This window comes from Odontesthes bonariensis, chromosome 1 (assembly GCF_027942865.1).
Source record: "Odontesthes bonariensis isolate fOdoBon6 chromosome 1, fOdoBon6.hap1, whole genome shotgun sequence".
Taxonomy (NCBI): domain Eukaryota; kingdom Metazoa; phylum Chordata; class Actinopteri; order Atheriniformes; family Atherinopsidae; genus Odontesthes; species Odontesthes bonariensis.
Window position 1 is genome coordinate 15,614,511 of NC_134506.1, and position 20,099 is coordinate 15,634,609.

Genomic DNA, 20,099 nt, shown 5'->3' on the forward strand with positions numbered 1-20,099 from the left:
ATGTCTTCTCTTGTCCAAGAAACAATCCAGTCTCATAACTTGGGACTAAAGAATAGCCTGGACCAACAATAATCTTTGTGGTCAGGTGTTATTGACATCCTGCCTCTCACTGAGACCTGGATTAAGCCCGAAAACAATGCTACCCCGGCTGCACTTTCAACCAACCACACATTCTACCACACCTCTCGTACATCTGTGCGAGGTGTTGGAACTGGCCTGCTAATTTCCAACAAATGGAAATACAACCAACTGCTACCTAATGCTAAATACAATACCTTTGATTGCCATACCATCTGGGTAACTGCACCGGTCAAAATCTACATGATCATCGTATATCGCCCACCGGGACAACTCTGTGACTTTCTTGAGGAACTAGATACCTTGTTCTCTTCCATCCCTGAGCATAACTGTCCCATAATGGTCCTTGGTGATATGAATATCCACAGTCCTAACTCTTAAGATTTTCTGACAATAATGCAATCTTTTGAGCTACAACTGGTCTGCAGTCCTCTGACTCACAGAGCGCTAGATCTCATTTTCACAAGAAACTGTGCCACAGAGGCCCTTTCTGTCACACCTCTGCACTTTTCTGACCACTATTTTATTAACTTCAGAGTGAGTCTCCCGGTAAGATCCACTGCTTTCACCACAATGGTTTCCTTCCACCGCAACCTCCACAACCTGTCGGCCCCACCCACTTCTCCACCCTTGTTGCCTTCGCTCTTCCGACCTCCAACACATTCTCCTCCCTTGAGGTTAATGAGACCACAGAGTCCCTCTGCTCTACACCGAGCTCATGTCTGGATAGTCTGTGTCCTCTATCCGCCAAACCCGCTCGATCCTCCCAGTACCACCCTTGGCTTAATGGTACCCTCCAGTCGCTTCGCACCAGCCTCAGAGCTGCAGAAAGGAAATGGCACAAATCAAAAGATCCTGCAGATCTAACTAAATTCCAGGCACTACTGTCATCATTCTCAGCCAGTGTCAGTGCAAAAAAGGCTTTCTACATTGACAAGATTCACAGTAAGAATGACACCCGGAAACTGTCTTCAAGCAGGTCACAGAATACCTCTCACTAAACAACCTCCTTGACCCAAACCAATCTGGGTTTAAAAGTGGCCACTCAGCTGAAACGGCTCTGTTGTCTGTGACAGAACCCTTAAAAGAAGCCAGAACGAAAGCTAAGGCTACGGCTACACAAAAACGAAACGAGGGTTTTTTTGAAAACGGGTACGAAAATGATTGCGACCACACAGGGAAGCTTCTGTGTCCACATGGAAATGCGACGCTTGCTGAAAACGATGCAGTACACACGAAACACCTCTAGGTGCGCTGTAAGCCACCCCCACCGGTTACACCAGAACAATAGAAGAAGCAATGCGCATGCGCGTACGCCCCTACTTCTACCAGCGCGAAGCTCACGTTGTTCCTTCAACAACGCCGCTGTAGTTAGCAGTGTCTGCAGCAGTGCTGCTATCAATGTTGTGGGGTCCATGATGATCGCTGTCTGTCCTTGTTGTGTTGTCTGCTTCTTCCGGATTTTGAATGGAAGCCGCTTTTTGTTCTGGTCACTGACGTATGTGTATACGTCACTGGCGTTAGCCATGTGGCTGTGAGGCAGATGTAAACTAATCCGTTTTGGCTGTAACAATGGAAACGAAACGACGCCGTTCTCAGATCTTCCCACTCTGGAACCCGTTTTCCAAAACTACCGTTTTGGGGTAGTGGGAACGCCGGCTCCGTGTGACCGCGACAGCCAAACGATAAGCAAAAGTATCGTTTACAGTGAAAAACGTTTTCGTGTAGCCGTAGCCTAAGTACTCAGTACTTATCCTGCTCGACTTATCAGCTGCATTTGACACTGTCAACCATGGTATCCTTTTGTCCATACTCTCTAGCATGGGCATCACAGGGAGAGCACACTCCTGGTTTCAATTATACCTCACTGGACGGTCATTCAAAGGATGCTCACTTGGTCACACTTCTGCAGCACACCACCTCGTCACAGATCATCCGATCTCATGGCTTCTCATACTACTGCTATGCTGACAATACCCAGCTCTATCTGTCATTCCCACCTGATGACCACACGGTCTCAGCACGAATCTCAGACTGTCTCTCTGACATATCAACATGGATGAAAGCCCATCACCTCCAACTAAACCTCTCAAAAACTGAACTGCTTTTCTTCCCAGCCAAACCAAACATACACCACAGCATCTGCATCCAAACTGATTCCCTATCTTTGCTCCATCAAAGCTAGCTACAAAATTAGGTGTCACGATTAAAGACCAGCTGACCTTTAATGATCATGTTGCCTAAGTTGCTCGATCGTGCCGATTCGCATTGTTAATCATAAGAAAGATCAGGCTGTGCCTAATCTAGCACGCCACCGAGCTCCTGCTGAAGTTTATGGTCATCTCCCACCTTGACTACTGCAACGCCCTCCTAACTGGTCTCCAAGCCTGTACTGTGAAACTTCTGTAGATGGTCCAGAACGTGGCGGTGCGTCTGGTCTTCAATCAGCCTAAAAGAGCATACATCACCCCTCTGTTCATTGAGCTCCACTGGCTGCCCTTAGCTGCCTGCGTCAAATTCAAGTCACTGATGTTAGCCTACAAAGTGCTTAATGAAACGCTCCCATCTACGTGAATGCTCTTGCAAAGGCTTATGTCACGACTCGGTCACCCCGGTCATCAAAGGATTGTCGTTTAGCAGTACCTACACCACGCTCAAGACAATCCAGACTCTTTTCATGTGTCGTTCCACGATGGTGGAATGACCTACTGAATGCTAGTAGAACAGGGGCTGTCTATCTCCAAGAAACTCTTGAAGACCACGCTTTTCAGAGAGCATCTCCTACCCTAGCACTTACTCTGTTCCCTACCCCCCGACTGCACTTTCTCTTTCTGTACTTCCCTCTATGCCTGCACTGTTACCCCTGTCAACTCTGACAGAGCCTGACTAGTGGTTTTCCTTCTATGTATCTTATTGTTATCTTTGATGTACCTGGAATCTTATATCCTCATTTGTAAGTCGCTTTGGATAAAAGCCTCTGCTAAATGCATAAACATAAACATAAATATACTCTGGCAGAATGGATGTGGCTCCCCTCTAGTTGAGGCAAATTTGCTGGTAGGCTTCCCAAACTAGACCAATCATAATAGTTAATGTAATGCTGTTTTCACACCAAAAGTAGTGTGTTTCAACAGGTTTTTCAAACTGTTTAGCGGAACGTACCAATGAGATCCTTTCCCATACTCTGAGGGCTATGAAGTATTCATAACTGGTACAGAAACTAAACCCAAACTAAACTGTGTCAACATAAAGGGATGAACTTACGGCATCCTAAGGATATCACCTATTTTACACATCATTGCTTTGATTGGCTTTCAACTTCCCTTTGTGCATCTAGACCCCAAGGAAACTGCAGAGAGGTCCTTGACTAATTTAGTGTAACATAATTGCTTGCAGGGCAATTCAAAACAAACAAATTAAGAAGCTGAATTAGTTGCCAAAATTGCTTAAAGTTATTTTTTGACTATCAGAAAAGTTTATGGGTAATTCTCTATCTGTAACTGATCAAGAACTTTGCAGTGTTCACTCACTTTCTTCTGACAACAATGTAGCATGTCCAGAGGAACCAACCACATCCTTATCCATCTGAGAGGATAAATGCTTCGTGGTTTGGGTACATCAGAGCCTAAAACTGAAAGTTAGTATTACATCATTTATACACAAGTCAAGTGAAAGATAGAGAACTTAACTATAAACCGGAAGTATTAGATTGCAAAGATGCCCACTCACTTGTGCAGACACACAGACCAGGAATGATTGCTGACTATGTGTCTTTTTTATTTTTAGTCCCAAGCCATCTGTCAAAGATTTTGGGTGAATGGTGATGATGATGGGGTCTCCAGGCAGAGAGGACAGCAGTTCAAAACATCTCAGTTTAGCGTGTCAGAGGCAGTTGACACACATACCCATAACTGGAATGCATGAACAGATCTTTCGGATGTTTCAAGTTTTACTTGACATCTGAACTAGGAGGCAACAGTGACTGTTTTTCTCCTTTAGGTTGTTGGGTACAATAGTGCATACATGTGTAACTTTTTACTTTAAATTCCCTGAAAGTATTTTGCAAGTCTGGTGTAGCACATAATGACAAATGTTGCGTAGCACAAATAAATACTTTTACACTTCATTTACAGGCATTCTTGCTCAAAATTGGATAGAATTACAAAACTGTTTGTAAAATTATAATGTGAATCTCTTAGTAATCTGTCATAAGACTGGGAAAAAACATGTCTGTTTTTTTTTACAAGCACGACAAAAAACATGTAATATTTTAATTTTTTTTCTGCTCACTTCAAGCAAGTAACTGCATGAAAGTATTCATTAATTGATGTAAAATCAATCTGTCTTCAAGGTACATCCATTTAGTTCAATTAAATGATCAACTATTATTTTCTAGTTGAAACCTCCTAATAAAGATGACTCATTTATGAAGTATAAATATAACCTTTATGACGTACCAACATAACACAAAATTAATCTGTAAAACACAATTACATAGACATTTGTCACTTATTGTGTTTCCAAAGCACGCACACTCTCACAGCCACAGCTGTGAGCAACTATTGGTGTCATCTGTGCGTTATTGGGCTATTATTTACTGTGTATCGTATAAGTAAAATGGATTTATTTATATATTTATTTCTTTATTTATTTTCACCAGAACAGCAAAACCATGAACGAGCCAGAAGCCGGTTCACAAAGATAAAGAATTACCTCTAGAAAGCCAGAGATCAAGTTGCTTGACTGCTGTGCTTTACAGAGCAACAACTTCTGCATGCATGTTTTATTGCAGGCTGCAGTGGCAGCAGAGATGTGGGCACATCAAGAGGAATTTCAAATTATAACATGAGAGAGAAAAGGATCAAACTTGCAGGGTTCAGCATGGTTTGTGTTCATGTGTATTATAGAGTGCAGATGTGTTTACGTTTGTTTAACGTGTTATGTGAGTGTACCGATACTACTGGCAGGCTGCGGTAAATTGTATGTTTGTGTGTTCCTTTAAATGAGGCAATGGAATCACTTCAGCCAAAATTAGGTAATTTTACCATGAGAACAGACAATGTGCAGTTATGATTTTAGTCTCATTGACATAAGAGGCTCTAAGGAGCTGCATAAAAGGCATTGTGTGTGTGTGGGTAAGTCAAGAAGGGCTGCAGCTGGCTTGTCGTGTGCGAACAGTAATAACAACATGCAAAGCTGTCACATCCTTTTGTCGTGTCTTTCTCACATGCCATGCCTACATCTTTTTGTGACAATATAAGTGGACATATGCTGACCATATGCTTTCATTTGCTTGTGGTAGTGGGTATTTATCTGTTATTGTCTTTCTTACTATGTAAAACAAAACAGTGCTTATTGATTGCTTTCCGTGCTCTGCCTTTATTTTGTTTATTGTCTTTTACTACTGTCTACTTTGTTATATTTTATTGATAATATTGTTATTCTTAGTTATTTACTCTATCCAACTGTACAGCGTTGGGTCAACATTGCTGCTTTGAATGTGTTCAATGAATAAACTAGACTTGACCATCCAAAGGTAATTTGTAGTTTTTTTCCCCATGTAAAATCTTCTGAGATTACTTTTGTGAATTGCAGCTATACGATGAAGATTGAATTGAATTCAATAAAAAGAAAATACACAAAATTACAAAACTCTTCATGGATTAATTTAATTGCATTACCATGAGCCATTTTCACATATATGCATGAGTTAAATGCTTAATGAGAGGCCTGTTTGTGTCAGTTAAAGCAACTCACCCAGTTAACACAAAGATCTTTGATTATTGGCTGCACTGGCCAACAGCCCAGAAAGGTCTCTTTTAAAAGCTTACTTGAGGTTCTTTTGAATCTATGCATCACGTGACCCTGCAGGTTATAAAGCTAACTCTGTTCCTCAGGACTTGCATCCTCTATAAGCATCATTCTTGACTCACCCTGAGGAGGAAGTGAATAAATTATATTCTAATCAAGGTTGTCAATAATAATCATGCTGTTATGGGGATACATTTTTCTCAAGCATTATGTTTTAAGATAAATTATTGTAAAAATTAAACCTCAACTGTCATTGCTTGTTGAATGTGTCTGCAGCAGAAAGAGAGCAGAATTTGAAGCTAGCCTTGCTATCTTTCTTCAGGTTTGGCAAGAAAAGAAGCCCCACTGTGCCAAAAATCATCTCACCATTGATCACTATTATAAAATAGACTGTAAAACTACTGACAGGACACCACCAATCATTATTCTGTGTTAGACAAAGTTCCATACCATTCCGTTTTGTATATGCTTAACTGTTCCCAAAACTTATGAAATATATTCTTTAAGCGTAATGGTATATCGTTGTAAAATATATAGGAGGAAAGAGGAGGCGGGGCCAGTGATGTTCACCCTAAAGCACATTTGCAATTAGTTACATCACGAATAGTCACAAAACATGGACGTCAACCACAAAACAGGAAAACATTTTTGGATCATATACCAGTTCTTATTCAGTAGCATATTGAGACAGCAACATTGCATCTCTGTTTATAGAAAATATAAAGAGCTTTGCACAACAAGTCCATATTTTAGTTTGTTTGTTTTTTCTATCTGACAAAAGATCAAAGTTTGTTATGTGCAGAAATCTTGCAAACTGAGTCCAGAGCTTTCTCGATTTTTTTCAATCTATCAGCTGGAGATATTTGCAAAAAAAAAAGTTAAATGGAGCCATCATCCTGTAATTTTGCGGCCCTCTTACACCCTCATAGTAGAAAATCCTGTATTCATCTGATCTGGTTGCAAGAGGGAGTTCACCAGCTGATAAAATATCTGTTGATTCGGGAACTACAGCACTGGAACTACACATTAAAAAGAAGACCTCAGTTTCAGGAGTACAATAAACTCTGTTTTTCTTTTTTTACACTAGCTCTCATAAGATGTTTGTGGCTGTCAAGATGAAAGAATAATCAACTTGTGATCTTTACAGCATTAAATTTGCATGCAAATATTAGGCATTTAGCAGTTCAGGCTGCTATTGGCGTCTGGAGATTTGAGTTCACAGACACAATTTTTGCTGTTTTTTCATGCTACAGACACAAAAATAACTCCATAGAGGAACTCCAAGCATTTTGTCAAAAAGTAAATCAACTTTTTCATTTTTAACAGACCAAACAAAGTTGCATTTGGAGGTTGGAAGGGTTGGAGGATGGTTCTACATACATGGATGTCAAGTGGAAGAGCAACTATATAGTCCCATGCTGACTAATTGTGATTTCCAATTTGTTGTTTTGTTGCTGTTTTAAACATTACAAGCTGCTTGTTTAAGATTAGTTATTAAAAAAGAGATGGTTAAAGTTAGGTCTTAAAAATTAGGTGGTTACAGTTAGGTAAATCTAGTCATGGTTTGCATTAAAACAAACAATATAGTCTAATAATTTATCACATCAAAATGTTCCTTTCTTGGATTACTGCCTGCCGAGTCTCTCTTCCTGGCCAAACGCAGAAAACGTGCTGGACACACAAAGCAGACATTCCAAATGAAAAACATTACATTGACAAAAAATACAGATTTCGTCTTTATCACCTCAAATACAAAGTTGCCTGTTGTGCATAATTTATATTTTTCTGTGAGACTGTGCTGGAAAAAACGCAAACAATATGACCTGTTCTGAAAACTTTAATGACAGATGAAAGTTCTGGCGCCAGCGTATCAATATAATTGACATCATCTGATTTTTATTTCTTAACGTGACGATATTGGAAGACAACTACAGACTTGCAAAGGCCTGATTAGGGACAAATGTGCGTTTGTTGAATTGTTCAAACGCATTGATCCAATCAGATCCTTCCTCACAAACGAGATTTATTCAAAAAGAAACTTTGCATGTGTCTTTGTTTCTTCATACATCAATATTTTGTTGATTGTGAAATAGTAGCATCAGACAGCGACATATTATATCCATTATATCCATGAGCAAAGAGTGGTACTTTTCTATGCCCATGTCGAATTGTGAAAAAAACCAACATGTACATCATGTACATTATATTGTACATTACATTGTATTATGTACATCTACATTTTTTCACTATTTCACAGTCTCCCTCCGACGGTGCCACGCACACAGTTAGATCATTGGTTAAGGTGAGTGCTGGTAATGTACGGAACATACATTCCAGCCTAGCTAAACATGCTAGCATTGCTATTTTGAGTTTTTTAGCAGGCTTATTTTAGCATTTAGCTAAAAGCATCACTGAGCCTCACTGAGCCCTTAACATAGCAGTAGACTCACTGTTGCTTGTGGATGTAAAGTGATTATGTAGGGATTGTTGTTCACACTTTCTGTTGCCTTCTGTTTTCACCATTTTTAGCATTTGTCATCATTTTATTTTTCCCTGTCTTTTCACATCTGAATTCCTGCTTCCTTCTCTCCTTCTCTTCCTTCTCCTGCTTTTCGCTTTAGTATCAAAATCTCCCTCTCCTCTCCTCTCCTCTCCTCTCCTCTCCTCTCCTCTCCTCTCCTCTCCTCTCCTCTCCTCTCCTCTCCTCTCCTCTCCTCTCCAGCTTGTGTCTGGGTGGAAATCAAAGTGCATTAAACATTAAATATGCTGTCACGAAGCAGAAGTCTCTCCATGCTGCTGATGATGGAGAAAGTAGGGCAGTGAGGGAAGAGGTATAGAAGGAGAAAAGAAAGTGGAGGAAGGAGGAGGAGCAGAATGGACACAGATATGCAAAGATGGATTATAGGGGAGAAGGACAGACTGAGGCAGAGACAGTAAAGAGAGCAGTGCCACGAGACACAAAAGCACATTACAGTAATATATACACATGGAATTTTGAAAACATCTGAATATTTGCAATGAGAAAAACAAGGGTATCCTATCCTGCCTTGTGTGGTTAAAGCCTTGTGCCACAAAGAGAACCACACACTGAACCGATTAAGCCTGCTGGTCAGTGGCTCAGGATAAACTTGGTAAATATGTTTGAGTTTTAATGTCTAGTTTCCTCTAAATTAGTCCATAACTGTTACAGCAATTTGTTGTGCTCCAAAAATGTTGTAATTGTTATCCAAATAGTAGTGAGTAAAACTGTATGACCACAGAGAGATGCTGACTCAGCTGAAAGGTTAAAGCAGGCCTCCATGTTACTTTCTATGCCTCTCCATGTCTCCGGTTACTATGCAGACTAGCAAGACAGAGCAGCCCCCCGCTGCCACAGGCCATACTCTAACCAGTCCAAATGTAAAGTCAAATTTGCTTTCATGGCATACCAGGAGGAAACTAGTGTTGTAACAGGAGTACAATGTATTTGCTACAGACCAATATGTCCATATTAAAATCCCCTTCCACCTCATGTAATAGTGTTTTTGTGTATTCAGTCCATGGAGAGTGTATGGTGTATATTACTACTGACTCATATATTACTACTATCTTCTCTAGAAAAACTGTGTTCAAGTATTTAAAACATTAAAACAATATTACTGGGCATGTATTGTTGTAATGTTTTAAATACTTGAACGCAGTTTTTCTAGAGAATATAATTGTTTTGTATATGGGATTATCGTCCATCGACTCTTTTGGGCTTTCACATGCGCGAGTGTACAACTAACCGGTGAGTTACATGCTGTTTATAAAGTTGTTTTGTAACGTCCCCATGCCAGTAATGTGAGAACCATGCATTTGGTTTTGATGGTAAGGCTTGTGACTTTATTGTCGGATGGTTTATAAAGTGGTGTGACGTTTCTGCAGTGTGCAAGTTGTTGTTTTACGTGGAAGGGTTAGCGCTTGCCCCTAGCCACCACGTATTAGCCTCGCATGACAGGCTGAGCGAACAGCGCTATCTCCACACAGGGAGCGCAGATTTGCACCTGTCTGTGTCCTACTATCAGTATTTGACAACCTCTAGCAATGGAAATGCGCTTCAAATGCCCCGGAGTTCCCCTTTAATGTTGAAAATACCGCAGTTCTCCTTTAAGGTTTCCAAGAAGTCCAGCTACCCTTATTCGGGTGCTTGGGATTGTGCATAAAAAGTACCTTTAGCGGAAGAACAGTAGCGTAGCAGTTAATGGAAATTATAACTGAAACAAGTAATCAACCACTCTATTCACAGTCAGTGATTATATCAATGATTAATTACAACTGAAACCTTTTAAATAAAAATGGCTATTTTTTGGCTTCAGATAACAAATATAAATTCAAATTTAGTATTGTTGGGCTTGTACTGCTGGTCTGGTATATCCATAAGCAACAAGTCCTTTTGGCAATAAAGATACTTGGCCAGGCTCTGGAAAAAAACAGGGTTATGAGTTAAACTTCTTTTGTTTGCAAGCTTTTTTGCACATTAAAAAGCTCCAAGTCTTGGATGGTCGGGTGACAATTCCACTGGAGGCTTTGCATGTGCTGTCTCTCACTTAGTTCTGAAGTGCAACTAAAAGTTCTAATAAAAGTATGCACAAATAGTCTTTTCTGAGGGGTATTTTGACCTAAGAATCAAAGTTAGCACTTTGGGGTGTCAAGATTTTTCGACAGTCCTGACAATCAGTCATGACAACATTCATCAGCAGGAGCCAAAAACATATCGATGCATTTCATTTGGTACAGTTTTACCAAATATCAGCTCTTGTGTCGTTTGGGACTTACAGTAAAGAGTAATAGGGCCAAGTGCGTTAAATATTATAAAGCAGATCATCAAACAAGCTTAAAATCATTGTTGTGTTTGTGGGCATAGTGCATTACAGTAATAGAAAACTTACATTGCTAGTGCTAGCAGATGACTACTAGAAAAGGCTGCTTTGATAAATGTCCCACACAACACATTGTTTTCATGAACGTGGCAAACACAAACAGTCTGAGCGCCATCTGAACACTGCCAACGGCTTTGTTCGAGATCAATCCGAGTTGGCTTCATATTGACTGCCTTGAATCTTGATACACTCCACAATCAGGTGGGGAAACTGTTGTTACTGACACTGAATCTCTGTCTGTGTGCAAACACCGAGATTGAGCTCCTATGGGTTACAGCTGCCCTTTGATAGAAAGAGGGAGGCTAAACACTGTTGATATCTGAATAAAAGAAGGTAAACTTTGGTGCACATTCAATGAGCAGAGCAAAAAATGAACCAATCTAAGGTCAGGCTGAGAGCATCACAGAACATTTTCAGTTTTCTCCAAATTATGTGGAATTATACATCTAAAGATTAAATATACAGAGGCAGCAACAATACCTTCAATCATAACCCTAAGTACAACCCATAACGATGTCCTGTAAAATGCTGCTACTCATATGAACGTTTACAAATCAGAGCAGATGTCATTTTCGAGTCTTTAGTTTAAGGAGCCACAAAGTCCTCATTAGGAGGGTTCATGGTGCATTTATGCTCTCGCCTTGAACCATGAAAAACTGAGACCAACATATGACAACTGCTTTTTCACCTCTGAGTTACGTTCGATCATTACCACCACATGACTTTACTGAAATACTTCTACTACTTCCTGGCTGGGTTTCGACAATAACATATTTGGCTAGATATAGAAAATGATCATGATTAGAGCTAAATTACATTGTTATAACAATGTGACTATCACCCTCATGAACACCATTTTCACCCTTATTATGCAGTGGTTCTCACAGCCATTAGATGTTGAATATTTCTTGAATGTAATTATAGGTCATCATTTCCTGCATAAACATTATTCGTGGGCCTGTTTTGTGGAAGAGGACAGATGTAGAAGATGAATAAAGATCATAAATGTTTGCCTCACTGGTCATGAGCCACTGTGAAAACTTAGCACCACAGTCTAAACAATGACAGTATAGCTATTCATGCACCTATAGATTGCTATCACAGGATACGACAAAGCATGTTTTATTCAGTAAAGCTTTGGTCACACTCTGTCGAGCCGAGGCATGTCTGATTATGTGACTGATATTTGATGGACTGTTACAGTCTACAGTTGGAAAAAAAATAAAGCAACTACAGTGCATCTTATTGTGTTTAATGCCAAGTGCTAGAACTTTTATGCATGAAAAAAGTCACAAGAGAATGGAGAAGAGATTCAGATCCCACTTGAAGGAAGAAAAAACAGGGCAACATAAACCTCGTCTTCAAAGATGCAGTTTGTGGAAAACTGATTAAAGTTTTGTGCCATCGATTGGTAGTGCTTTCATTCATCACGAGTCATTGCAGTATGATCTAAAATCAACTGTTTTACTCTTTTTTTGCCTTATACATGCACCTTGTTTATCTAATTTAATGACAGCTAAGAAAAGTTTAAGTTACTTACAACCTTTTTACAAGCTTTAATTGATAGTATCCCATGGTGGAGACCTTCTTGATCCGGAAGACTGACAGCGCTGCATGGTTTGAAAAAGCAATTGTTAACCAATTCTTGTTTTGTATGTCTTCGTTCTAGGTACACAGAGACACAGTCCACTGGACAAAGCAATATCATAGGACTTTCTAAGCTCAACAAGTGCAGCAGACAGAGAGGTTTCAAGAGTTTTGACGGCATGTGTGTTTGTGTGGAGAGACCTTTGTACTGTAGAAAGACTTGAATAAATTGTCACGCAATTTAAAAGCAAGAGACCCAGTGTTTCCTTCAACATCAGAGCCTCATTCATCCAGATCTAAGGGAAGATTAAACTGAGTTAATACAGTGAGGCTGTTTTATGTGATAAAGACATGGCCGCCTCACTGACACATATGCTCTTACGTGTCATCAGAAGAGAGAGATGTTTATGAGCCTAAAATCGCTCTAGGCCCCCAAATGCTCAATGTTTTGTCCCAGATGATTATACACCACACAGCGATAGAGAAACTCGTTGCTCGGAATTAGACTAAAATCATGAAAGTGGTCCCCTTAAATCTAAAAAAAAACTTGTGCTGAGGGGCTGCAGATAACATAAATAATATCAAGCTGCCAGACAGACCGCGCTGTTACAACGAATTTCAGTCTCTCATTGCTGTCAACCAGGCTCAATTTTTATGCCATCAGCCCAGCGCCGCGAACACTGCAATATCTCATGATGGTCAGTTCGTGTGTACCCTGCAACATGGACATCTGGATTCATTACTGATGCTGTGTTGGTGCCGCTGCATGTGGAAAGGGTGGGTTTGGCGCACGAGGAGTCGCCTTTGAAAAAAAACATCTCTCGTTCTCTCTAGTCTCGCACACACACACGCCATGCACACAAATTTCTCAAAACCCTTTTTAACATATATTTCACAACAAGCTTTATATGTTCGCACCCTTTATTAAAGAGGCGGCCTGTGTGCGCCGGAGAGCTCCGCCTGAACATGCTTCAGGTGTGCGCTACCCGCAGTGATGCTGAGCCAATGCAGCGGCAACACACGCCCCTCCGCTCCGCTCGCGCTGCCTGCCTGTGAACACACTCTCCCTGCTCGTCGACGACGGACGGACACACACACACACACACACACACACACGCACACACGCACACACACACACACGCACACACACAAACACACACACACACACACATACATTCAATGGGGGGGGGGGGGGGGATGAGAGCTCGGCCGCGTGCTTGCGTGCAGCTGGGTAAAATTGATGTTGAGGTGGGCGCCCTTCGAATCATGAAGGGACACTTGTGATGTGAATGAATAAAACCACGCATGGCTCAGATGTAAATCATAAGGAGATTTTTTCTTTTTGATAGCGCTGCACACTTGTGGTGGTCTACTTACGCACTGCCTCCTTTTTGGGGTCCAGGGCACTGGCAGTCTGCTGAATCTGGCCTATTTTGTTCTGGAGGATCCAGACCCGCTGGTTAGTGTTTAAGATGTCGTTTTCCAGCTCCTGAAATAAGGAGCAGGCATGCCGTGCCAGGTCGGACAGCTGTCGCAAGGTCCGGGAAAGAACCACATTGTTGATGGCACACAGGTCCTCGAAAAGCAGACCTTCATCGTTGGGGCTCGGGTGTCTGCACAGAAGCTGTGGCTCCACAATCCTTTTGGCGAATGGCATTTTGCTCGCCAAAAATACTATTGGTTGTAAACCGTGTGTAAATCCCCACTGTCTGCAAGAAAAATATAAAAGGGGAAAACAGACAACATCCAAATTTAGAAATCCACGAGAAGCCCGTTGAGGTTCAGGCCGACCGCGCGTTATCCCCGGGCGTCAATCCAAAGTTCCCAGATTCTCCTTGAGATCCTCCATCCTGCTGCTGGTTTCTGGGGATCACTCACACTCCCGCTCACACACGCACACACATGCACACACATGCAGGACACAGCTAAGCCCAGGTCAGTGGTGTGAGGATGCGTGTTGAGTCTGCGATCATGGGTTGCCTCTGTGGAGCGTCAATTTCGCAAGGATGAAGAGGAAACGCCTAGAAAATACTTCAAAATAAGAATCTGGGTCAAGTAGAATGATTGAAAATGGCCGAGGGAAAACGTACAAAATGACTGTTGTCAACGGCAAAAGACTAGCGAGGGTAAAATATCAAACAGCAACACCACGAGTATCTTTAAGTTGTTTATGTTTTCATGGAAAGGAATTATGATTCTAAACGTTCAGCAAACGTTGAGCTTTTACTTTTTTAAGTTTGTACCTACGTTTCCGGCCTTTTTGCGGTTATTTTTCAAGGTATTGATGCAGCCTAGATCTGTGGCCTGAAGAATGTTCAGACTGAGCGGATGACAGAGAACTCTGAGGTAAAACCCGGACATACGGGTGTATGTGAACGGTCAAGAAGTTGTATTTCCCGCAGGACACACTGATGGAGGAGCGTTCATAACAAGAAAATCCTTTGTTCAAAATGAGCTATTCAAGCCTGAGTTGGTGGATTACCTGCAGGTAAGACTGGAGAAATTGGACTAAAGATGTAAGAGAAAATGGAAATGAATTCATTTTCAGCATCAGATGTTTGCACATGAAGCTCCAGCATGGACCAATGATCATTGGTCATTGATAGATCTATTAAACTCAGCTTCATCTTAAACATGAGGCACTAATGAAACTGCAAACTTACTAGCATTAAAAGTCCATAGTCCATTAACCATATGATATAAAAGCACACTAACTCTCCTAGAAATTGGATGTTAAGTTTTGTTAACGTTTGTTCATGAAAGATCTAAGCAGCAGTTAGACTGAAAATCTATTTTTCATGTCTTTGGATGAAAAAATGAAAATATATATGTTTTGCCAGAAGAGCCCATGTGTACAAAAAGAAATAACTTTTTTTGTTCCTAATTGAGTACAATAACATCCTAAAGGCAATTTCTTAATTTAGTTATATTCATCAAAAGGTCACGTTGTGGCAACAAAGGAGGCTCCAGTAATAATATCTATTCATTTATGTCCTATATAGTAATTCTGATTTTTTTTTTATTTGGCATTATTTTACATGAACAGAAGTGGAATGACTAAGAAGAAAGTGTGGTCGTTTAAGCTTGGCCATCCTTCCATTATTGAAAGATTATTTTTATACTCCAAAGCATTTTTATTATAAGCAAAAGAAATGTAATATTTATGCAAAGAAGACTAGATTAGACACCACTTTAATACATGTCCTTTAAAACACATTTTCAAATGTTTAGATAACATGAAATTAAAGGGATCCAACATATTAAGTTTATGTATATTAAGATATAAACTTTTAACCTAATCAGAGCGACATTTTTCCCATTACACGTGAATCTGAACTTATCCATCTGTCAAATTAAAGAAAGTAACTAAATTCCGTTTATTTTCTCCACCCGAAATTATTGATTTTCTGTAATGATAATGATCCTTCTATCCATTCATTGTTTATACCTGTTTGATCCAATTCAGGGTCACAGCGGGCCTGGAGCCTGTCCTATAAGGTAAAAAAAACGAGGTACACCCTCGTCAGTCGTTAGTCTTATCACATCATCATCATAAAAAGAAGAAGAGGAACAAAAAAACAATCGATCATATAATTTTTTCTCCCCATTTTTCATATGATATTCATGAGAATTCAGAGTTGTCAGGAATGACTACTATTTCTGGAACAAGACAAACTCGATTTTTTACACAGTTCGGACGTTTGCATAAAGTCTTAATCTTTAGTTTCCAAGGCCTGAAAACTTGACATTATAAGATTTTTTTGATAATTTGTGAGAAAGAAAATCCAAAATAGACCAGTTCCAAAAAGTTACAATTTGCTGTGTATAGAAAAAGTTCCCTTTCTGACATATAAGGGGATTTCATACATTTTTTAAGGTGTATCAAGTAGACATACTAGTAAATGACAAAAAAAATTAATTAATGAAACAGAATGTATAGGACATCAGCAGACTGAATACAATAGAAATTTCACCGTTTGCTTCATCGTTAACCACTGAGGCTCTAAACTGCTAAACTGCAAACTTGTCAGAAAAGTTCACCTACAGCAGAAGCCTATACTGGAGCTAAACGATGTCCACAGAACCGCTTTTTTTCTGCTGAATGTGTGCTTCCAGAATACTAAGCCTAGTCGTTGTCGGTTCCATTCACAGTGATTAGCCTATAGCCTCTAGGCTCAGTCTGTATATAGATGCGTCTGCTGTAAACTTGCAGTTGCAGCAAATTTTAAGCAGTGCAGATTGTCAGTAACCTGTCACGGGCCTCACTCTGTGGTGCCATCAGGACAAATTTTTGTATTACAAATGTTTCATAGTATATATTCAAGCAAACATTCTAAAGCGCTGTGATGATTTACTGCCAGCCATGCTTTTTGTCTCAGAAAAATGTTTTTATTAACATTACAACCTTTGTCATGAATGTGAGAACAGTGACAAATTCAGTCAGGTCAACTTCTCAATCTCCGGAGTTTGATTTGGATTTGTTTCTCAGTGTCCTGGAGAATGCAGGGTTGTTTACATATTTCACAACTTTATACAGCACAAGTCTGGACATGCTTTACATTAAATGGTTAGTTTGCAAATATTATTTTATTTTCCATTGAAGTGTATGAAAGCAGAACTGTGAAGTTGTAGAACACAGAAATGCTCAAAATGGTACTCTGGCATTGTCCCTGAGCTACAGTGGGGTGTGAAAGTTTGGGCAGCCTTGTTAATTTTCCTGATTTAACTTTATAAAGCATTGATTGTTTGGATAAAAAAATTCCGTTAAATATATCATATAGGGGACAAACACAGTGATATTTGAGAAGTGAAATGAAGTTTATATGATTTACAGAAAGTGTGCAATAATTGGTTAAACAAAAGTAGGCAGGTGCATAAATTATGGCACTGTTGTCATTTTATTGATTTCAAAACCTTTAGAACTAATTATTGGAACTCAAATTTGGTTTGGTAAGTTCAGTGACCCTTGACCTCCATACACAGGTGACTCCAATTATGAGAAAGGGTATTTAAGGGGGGCAATTATAAGTTTTTCTCCTCTTTGCATCTTCTCTGAAGAGTCGCAGCATGGGAGTCTCAAAACAACTTTCAAATGACCTGAAAACAAAGACTGTTCACCGTCATGGTTTAGGGGAAGGATACAGAAAGCTATCTCAGAGATTTCAGCTTTCAGTCTCCACTGTGAGAAACATTGTGAGAAAATGGAAGACCACAGGCACAGTTCAAGTCAAGGCTCGAAGTGGCAGACCAAGAAAAATCTCGAATAAACAGAAGCGAAGGATGTTGAGAACAGTCAGAGTCAACCCACAGACCAGCACCAAAGACCTACAACATGATCTTGCTGCTGATGGAGTCACTGTGCATCGTTCAACTATTCGGCGCACTTTACACAAGGAGATGCTGTATGGGAGAGTGATGCGGAGGAAGCCTTTTCTCCGCCCACATCACAAACAGAGCCGCTTCAGGTATGCTAAAGCACATTTGGACAAGCAAGCTTCATTTTGGAATAAGGTGCTGTGGACTGATGAAACTAAAATAGAGTTATTTGGGCATAACAAGGGCTGTTATGCATGGAGGAAAAAGAACACAACACTCCAAGAAAAACACCTGCTACCGACAGTAAAATTTGGTGGTGGTTCCATCATGCTGTGGGGCTGTGTGGCCAGTACAGGGACTGGGAATCTTGTTAAAGTTGAGGGACGCATGGATTCCAATCAATATCAGCAGATTCTGGAGACCAATGTCCAGGAATCAGTGGCAAAGCTGAAGCTGCGCCGGGGCTGGATCTTCCAACAAGACAATGACCCGAAACACTGCTCACAATCTACTAAAGCATTCATGCAGAGGAACAAGTACAACGTTCTGGAATGGCCATCTCAGTCCCCGGACCTGAATATTATTGAAAATCTGTGGTGTCACTTAAAGAGAGCAGTCCATGCTCGGAAACCATCAAACCTGAATGAACTAGAGATGTTTTGTAAAGAAGAATGGTCTAAAATACCTTCAGCCACAATCCAGACTCTCATTAGAAGCTATAGGAAGCGTTTAGAGGCTGTTATTTCTGTGAAAGGAGGATCTACTAAATATTGAGTTAAGGTTTTTTTTTTTTGGTGCCCAAATTTATGCACCTGCCTAATTTTGTTTAGACAATTATTGCACACTTTCTGTAATTCATATATACTTCATTTCACTTCTCAAATATCATTGTGTTTGTCCCCTATAGGATATATTTAACGGAATTTTTTTATTCAAACAATCAATGCTTTATAAAGGTAAATCAGGAAAACTAACAAGGCTGCCCAAACTTTCGCACCCCATTGTATTTTCAACCTGAAATTATATGGTACAATAATGGATGAAGAAAGGATATAGGCCAATGTTAAGTGGAATATATCCAGTTCTATTTGTACACAGACTGATGATGGTCAAAATAAGCTAACTTTGCTCCGTGTAAACACACTCTTTGACTTATATCTGAAGCTGGTTGCAGCTTCAGCATCCTAACTTTGACAAATCAAGTGATCATCTGACGGTGTTCCCTTTTTGTTTCTACAGCTTTCATGATGAGATGCGGCACTATAACACAGAAAGGCATTTTTAATCCTAAAACATCTGCAAGTTAGGAGTCAACACTTGGTCATGACTGACCTTTAGAAAACATGTCTACAGAGTGAAAACAAAACGGAAAAATAAATCTTTTCATCTCTGCATTTTTATTGCTTTATTCTTATAATTTTGCACTGCAATCATTTTTTTAATATTCTTTTGTAGGATATAAATATAATTCTTTATACATATATATATATATATATATATCTTTTATCATTTTTTTTTTTTGGTTTGTTTTTCTTTGCTATTTTTCAGTTTGCTTAGAGGTTGTCTCACTAATGGATTTGATTTTTTGTTTAATTTCCATGGCTTTGTTCTTTTAATTTTTGCTTCTCTGCTGTTCACCATGTAAAGCTTTCTAACTTGTAAGTCTGCTTGAAAAGTGCTATAAAAAGCTGTGTAAAGTTCATGATTATGATATTCCAACCTTTTCCATAGGAGATCGCTGTTTCACCAATTTAAAACCCATAAAACATGCACTGCCTTTAACTGTGGAACTTGCTTTGAAATAAATAAGTGATCATCATCACTGTTATTATCAATTTTATCATTGTTGTTGGTGGTGGTGGTTGTAGGAATAATGGTGCTAATAGTATTTACAATGTATTCTCTATGTTCAGTATCATACTTGTGATCATGTTTTTATTGTGATTAAAGTGATACGTTTTTATTTGTTTCATGTTAGTTTTTGGCGACTTTTTGGGGGAAAATCCTTGAATGCTTTACAGAGCCATATGAAAAAGGTTTATTATTGTCACTATTGTTGAAAATTAAAACTACTTCTAATAATGAAAATATAAGATTTAGCATGAGATTGTTTCCAAACAAGTGCTGTGATGTGTCTTGGATACATTTTATGTTATTAATCCATAAATAATGTTACAAATCACAGATATTCAATTTAGTTGGTGTTTTAGTAGATTACTAGAGTAGTAGTAGTGTTTTAGGAGTTAGTCGATTTGTTTTGGGTTATGAATGTTGATATTAAACTTTGGCCTCATAGCTGATTTCTTATCAGTATATAGGACCTTATAGTGCATGACTTGCATTTTACGTGTCGTGCTGGGAAATCTGCCATCAACAGGGAAGCAGGTTGAAGAATCAGAAGCTTGT

The 20,099-nt window shown here is 39.6% G+C and overlaps 1 protein-coding gene across 2 annotated transcripts in view; it reads right to left on the reverse strand.

Moving 5' to 3' along the window:
* The window catches only part of nhsb (Nance-Horan syndrome b (congenital cataracts and dental anomalies)), a 55,148-nt gene extending 40,801 nt beyond the window's left edge, over positions 1 to 14,347 (reverse strand). For both annotated transcript variants that reach the window (XM_075482122.1, XM_075482082.1), the window contains exon 1: positions 13,755 to 14,347. In XM_075482122.1, the coding sequence (XP_075338237.1) occupies positions 13,755 to 14,034 (280 nt within the window). In that variant the 5' untranslated portion in view covers positions 14,035 to 14,347. The remainder of the gene's footprint in view (positions 1 to 13,754) is intronic.
* Positions 14,348 to 20,099: the final 5,752 nt, after the last annotated feature.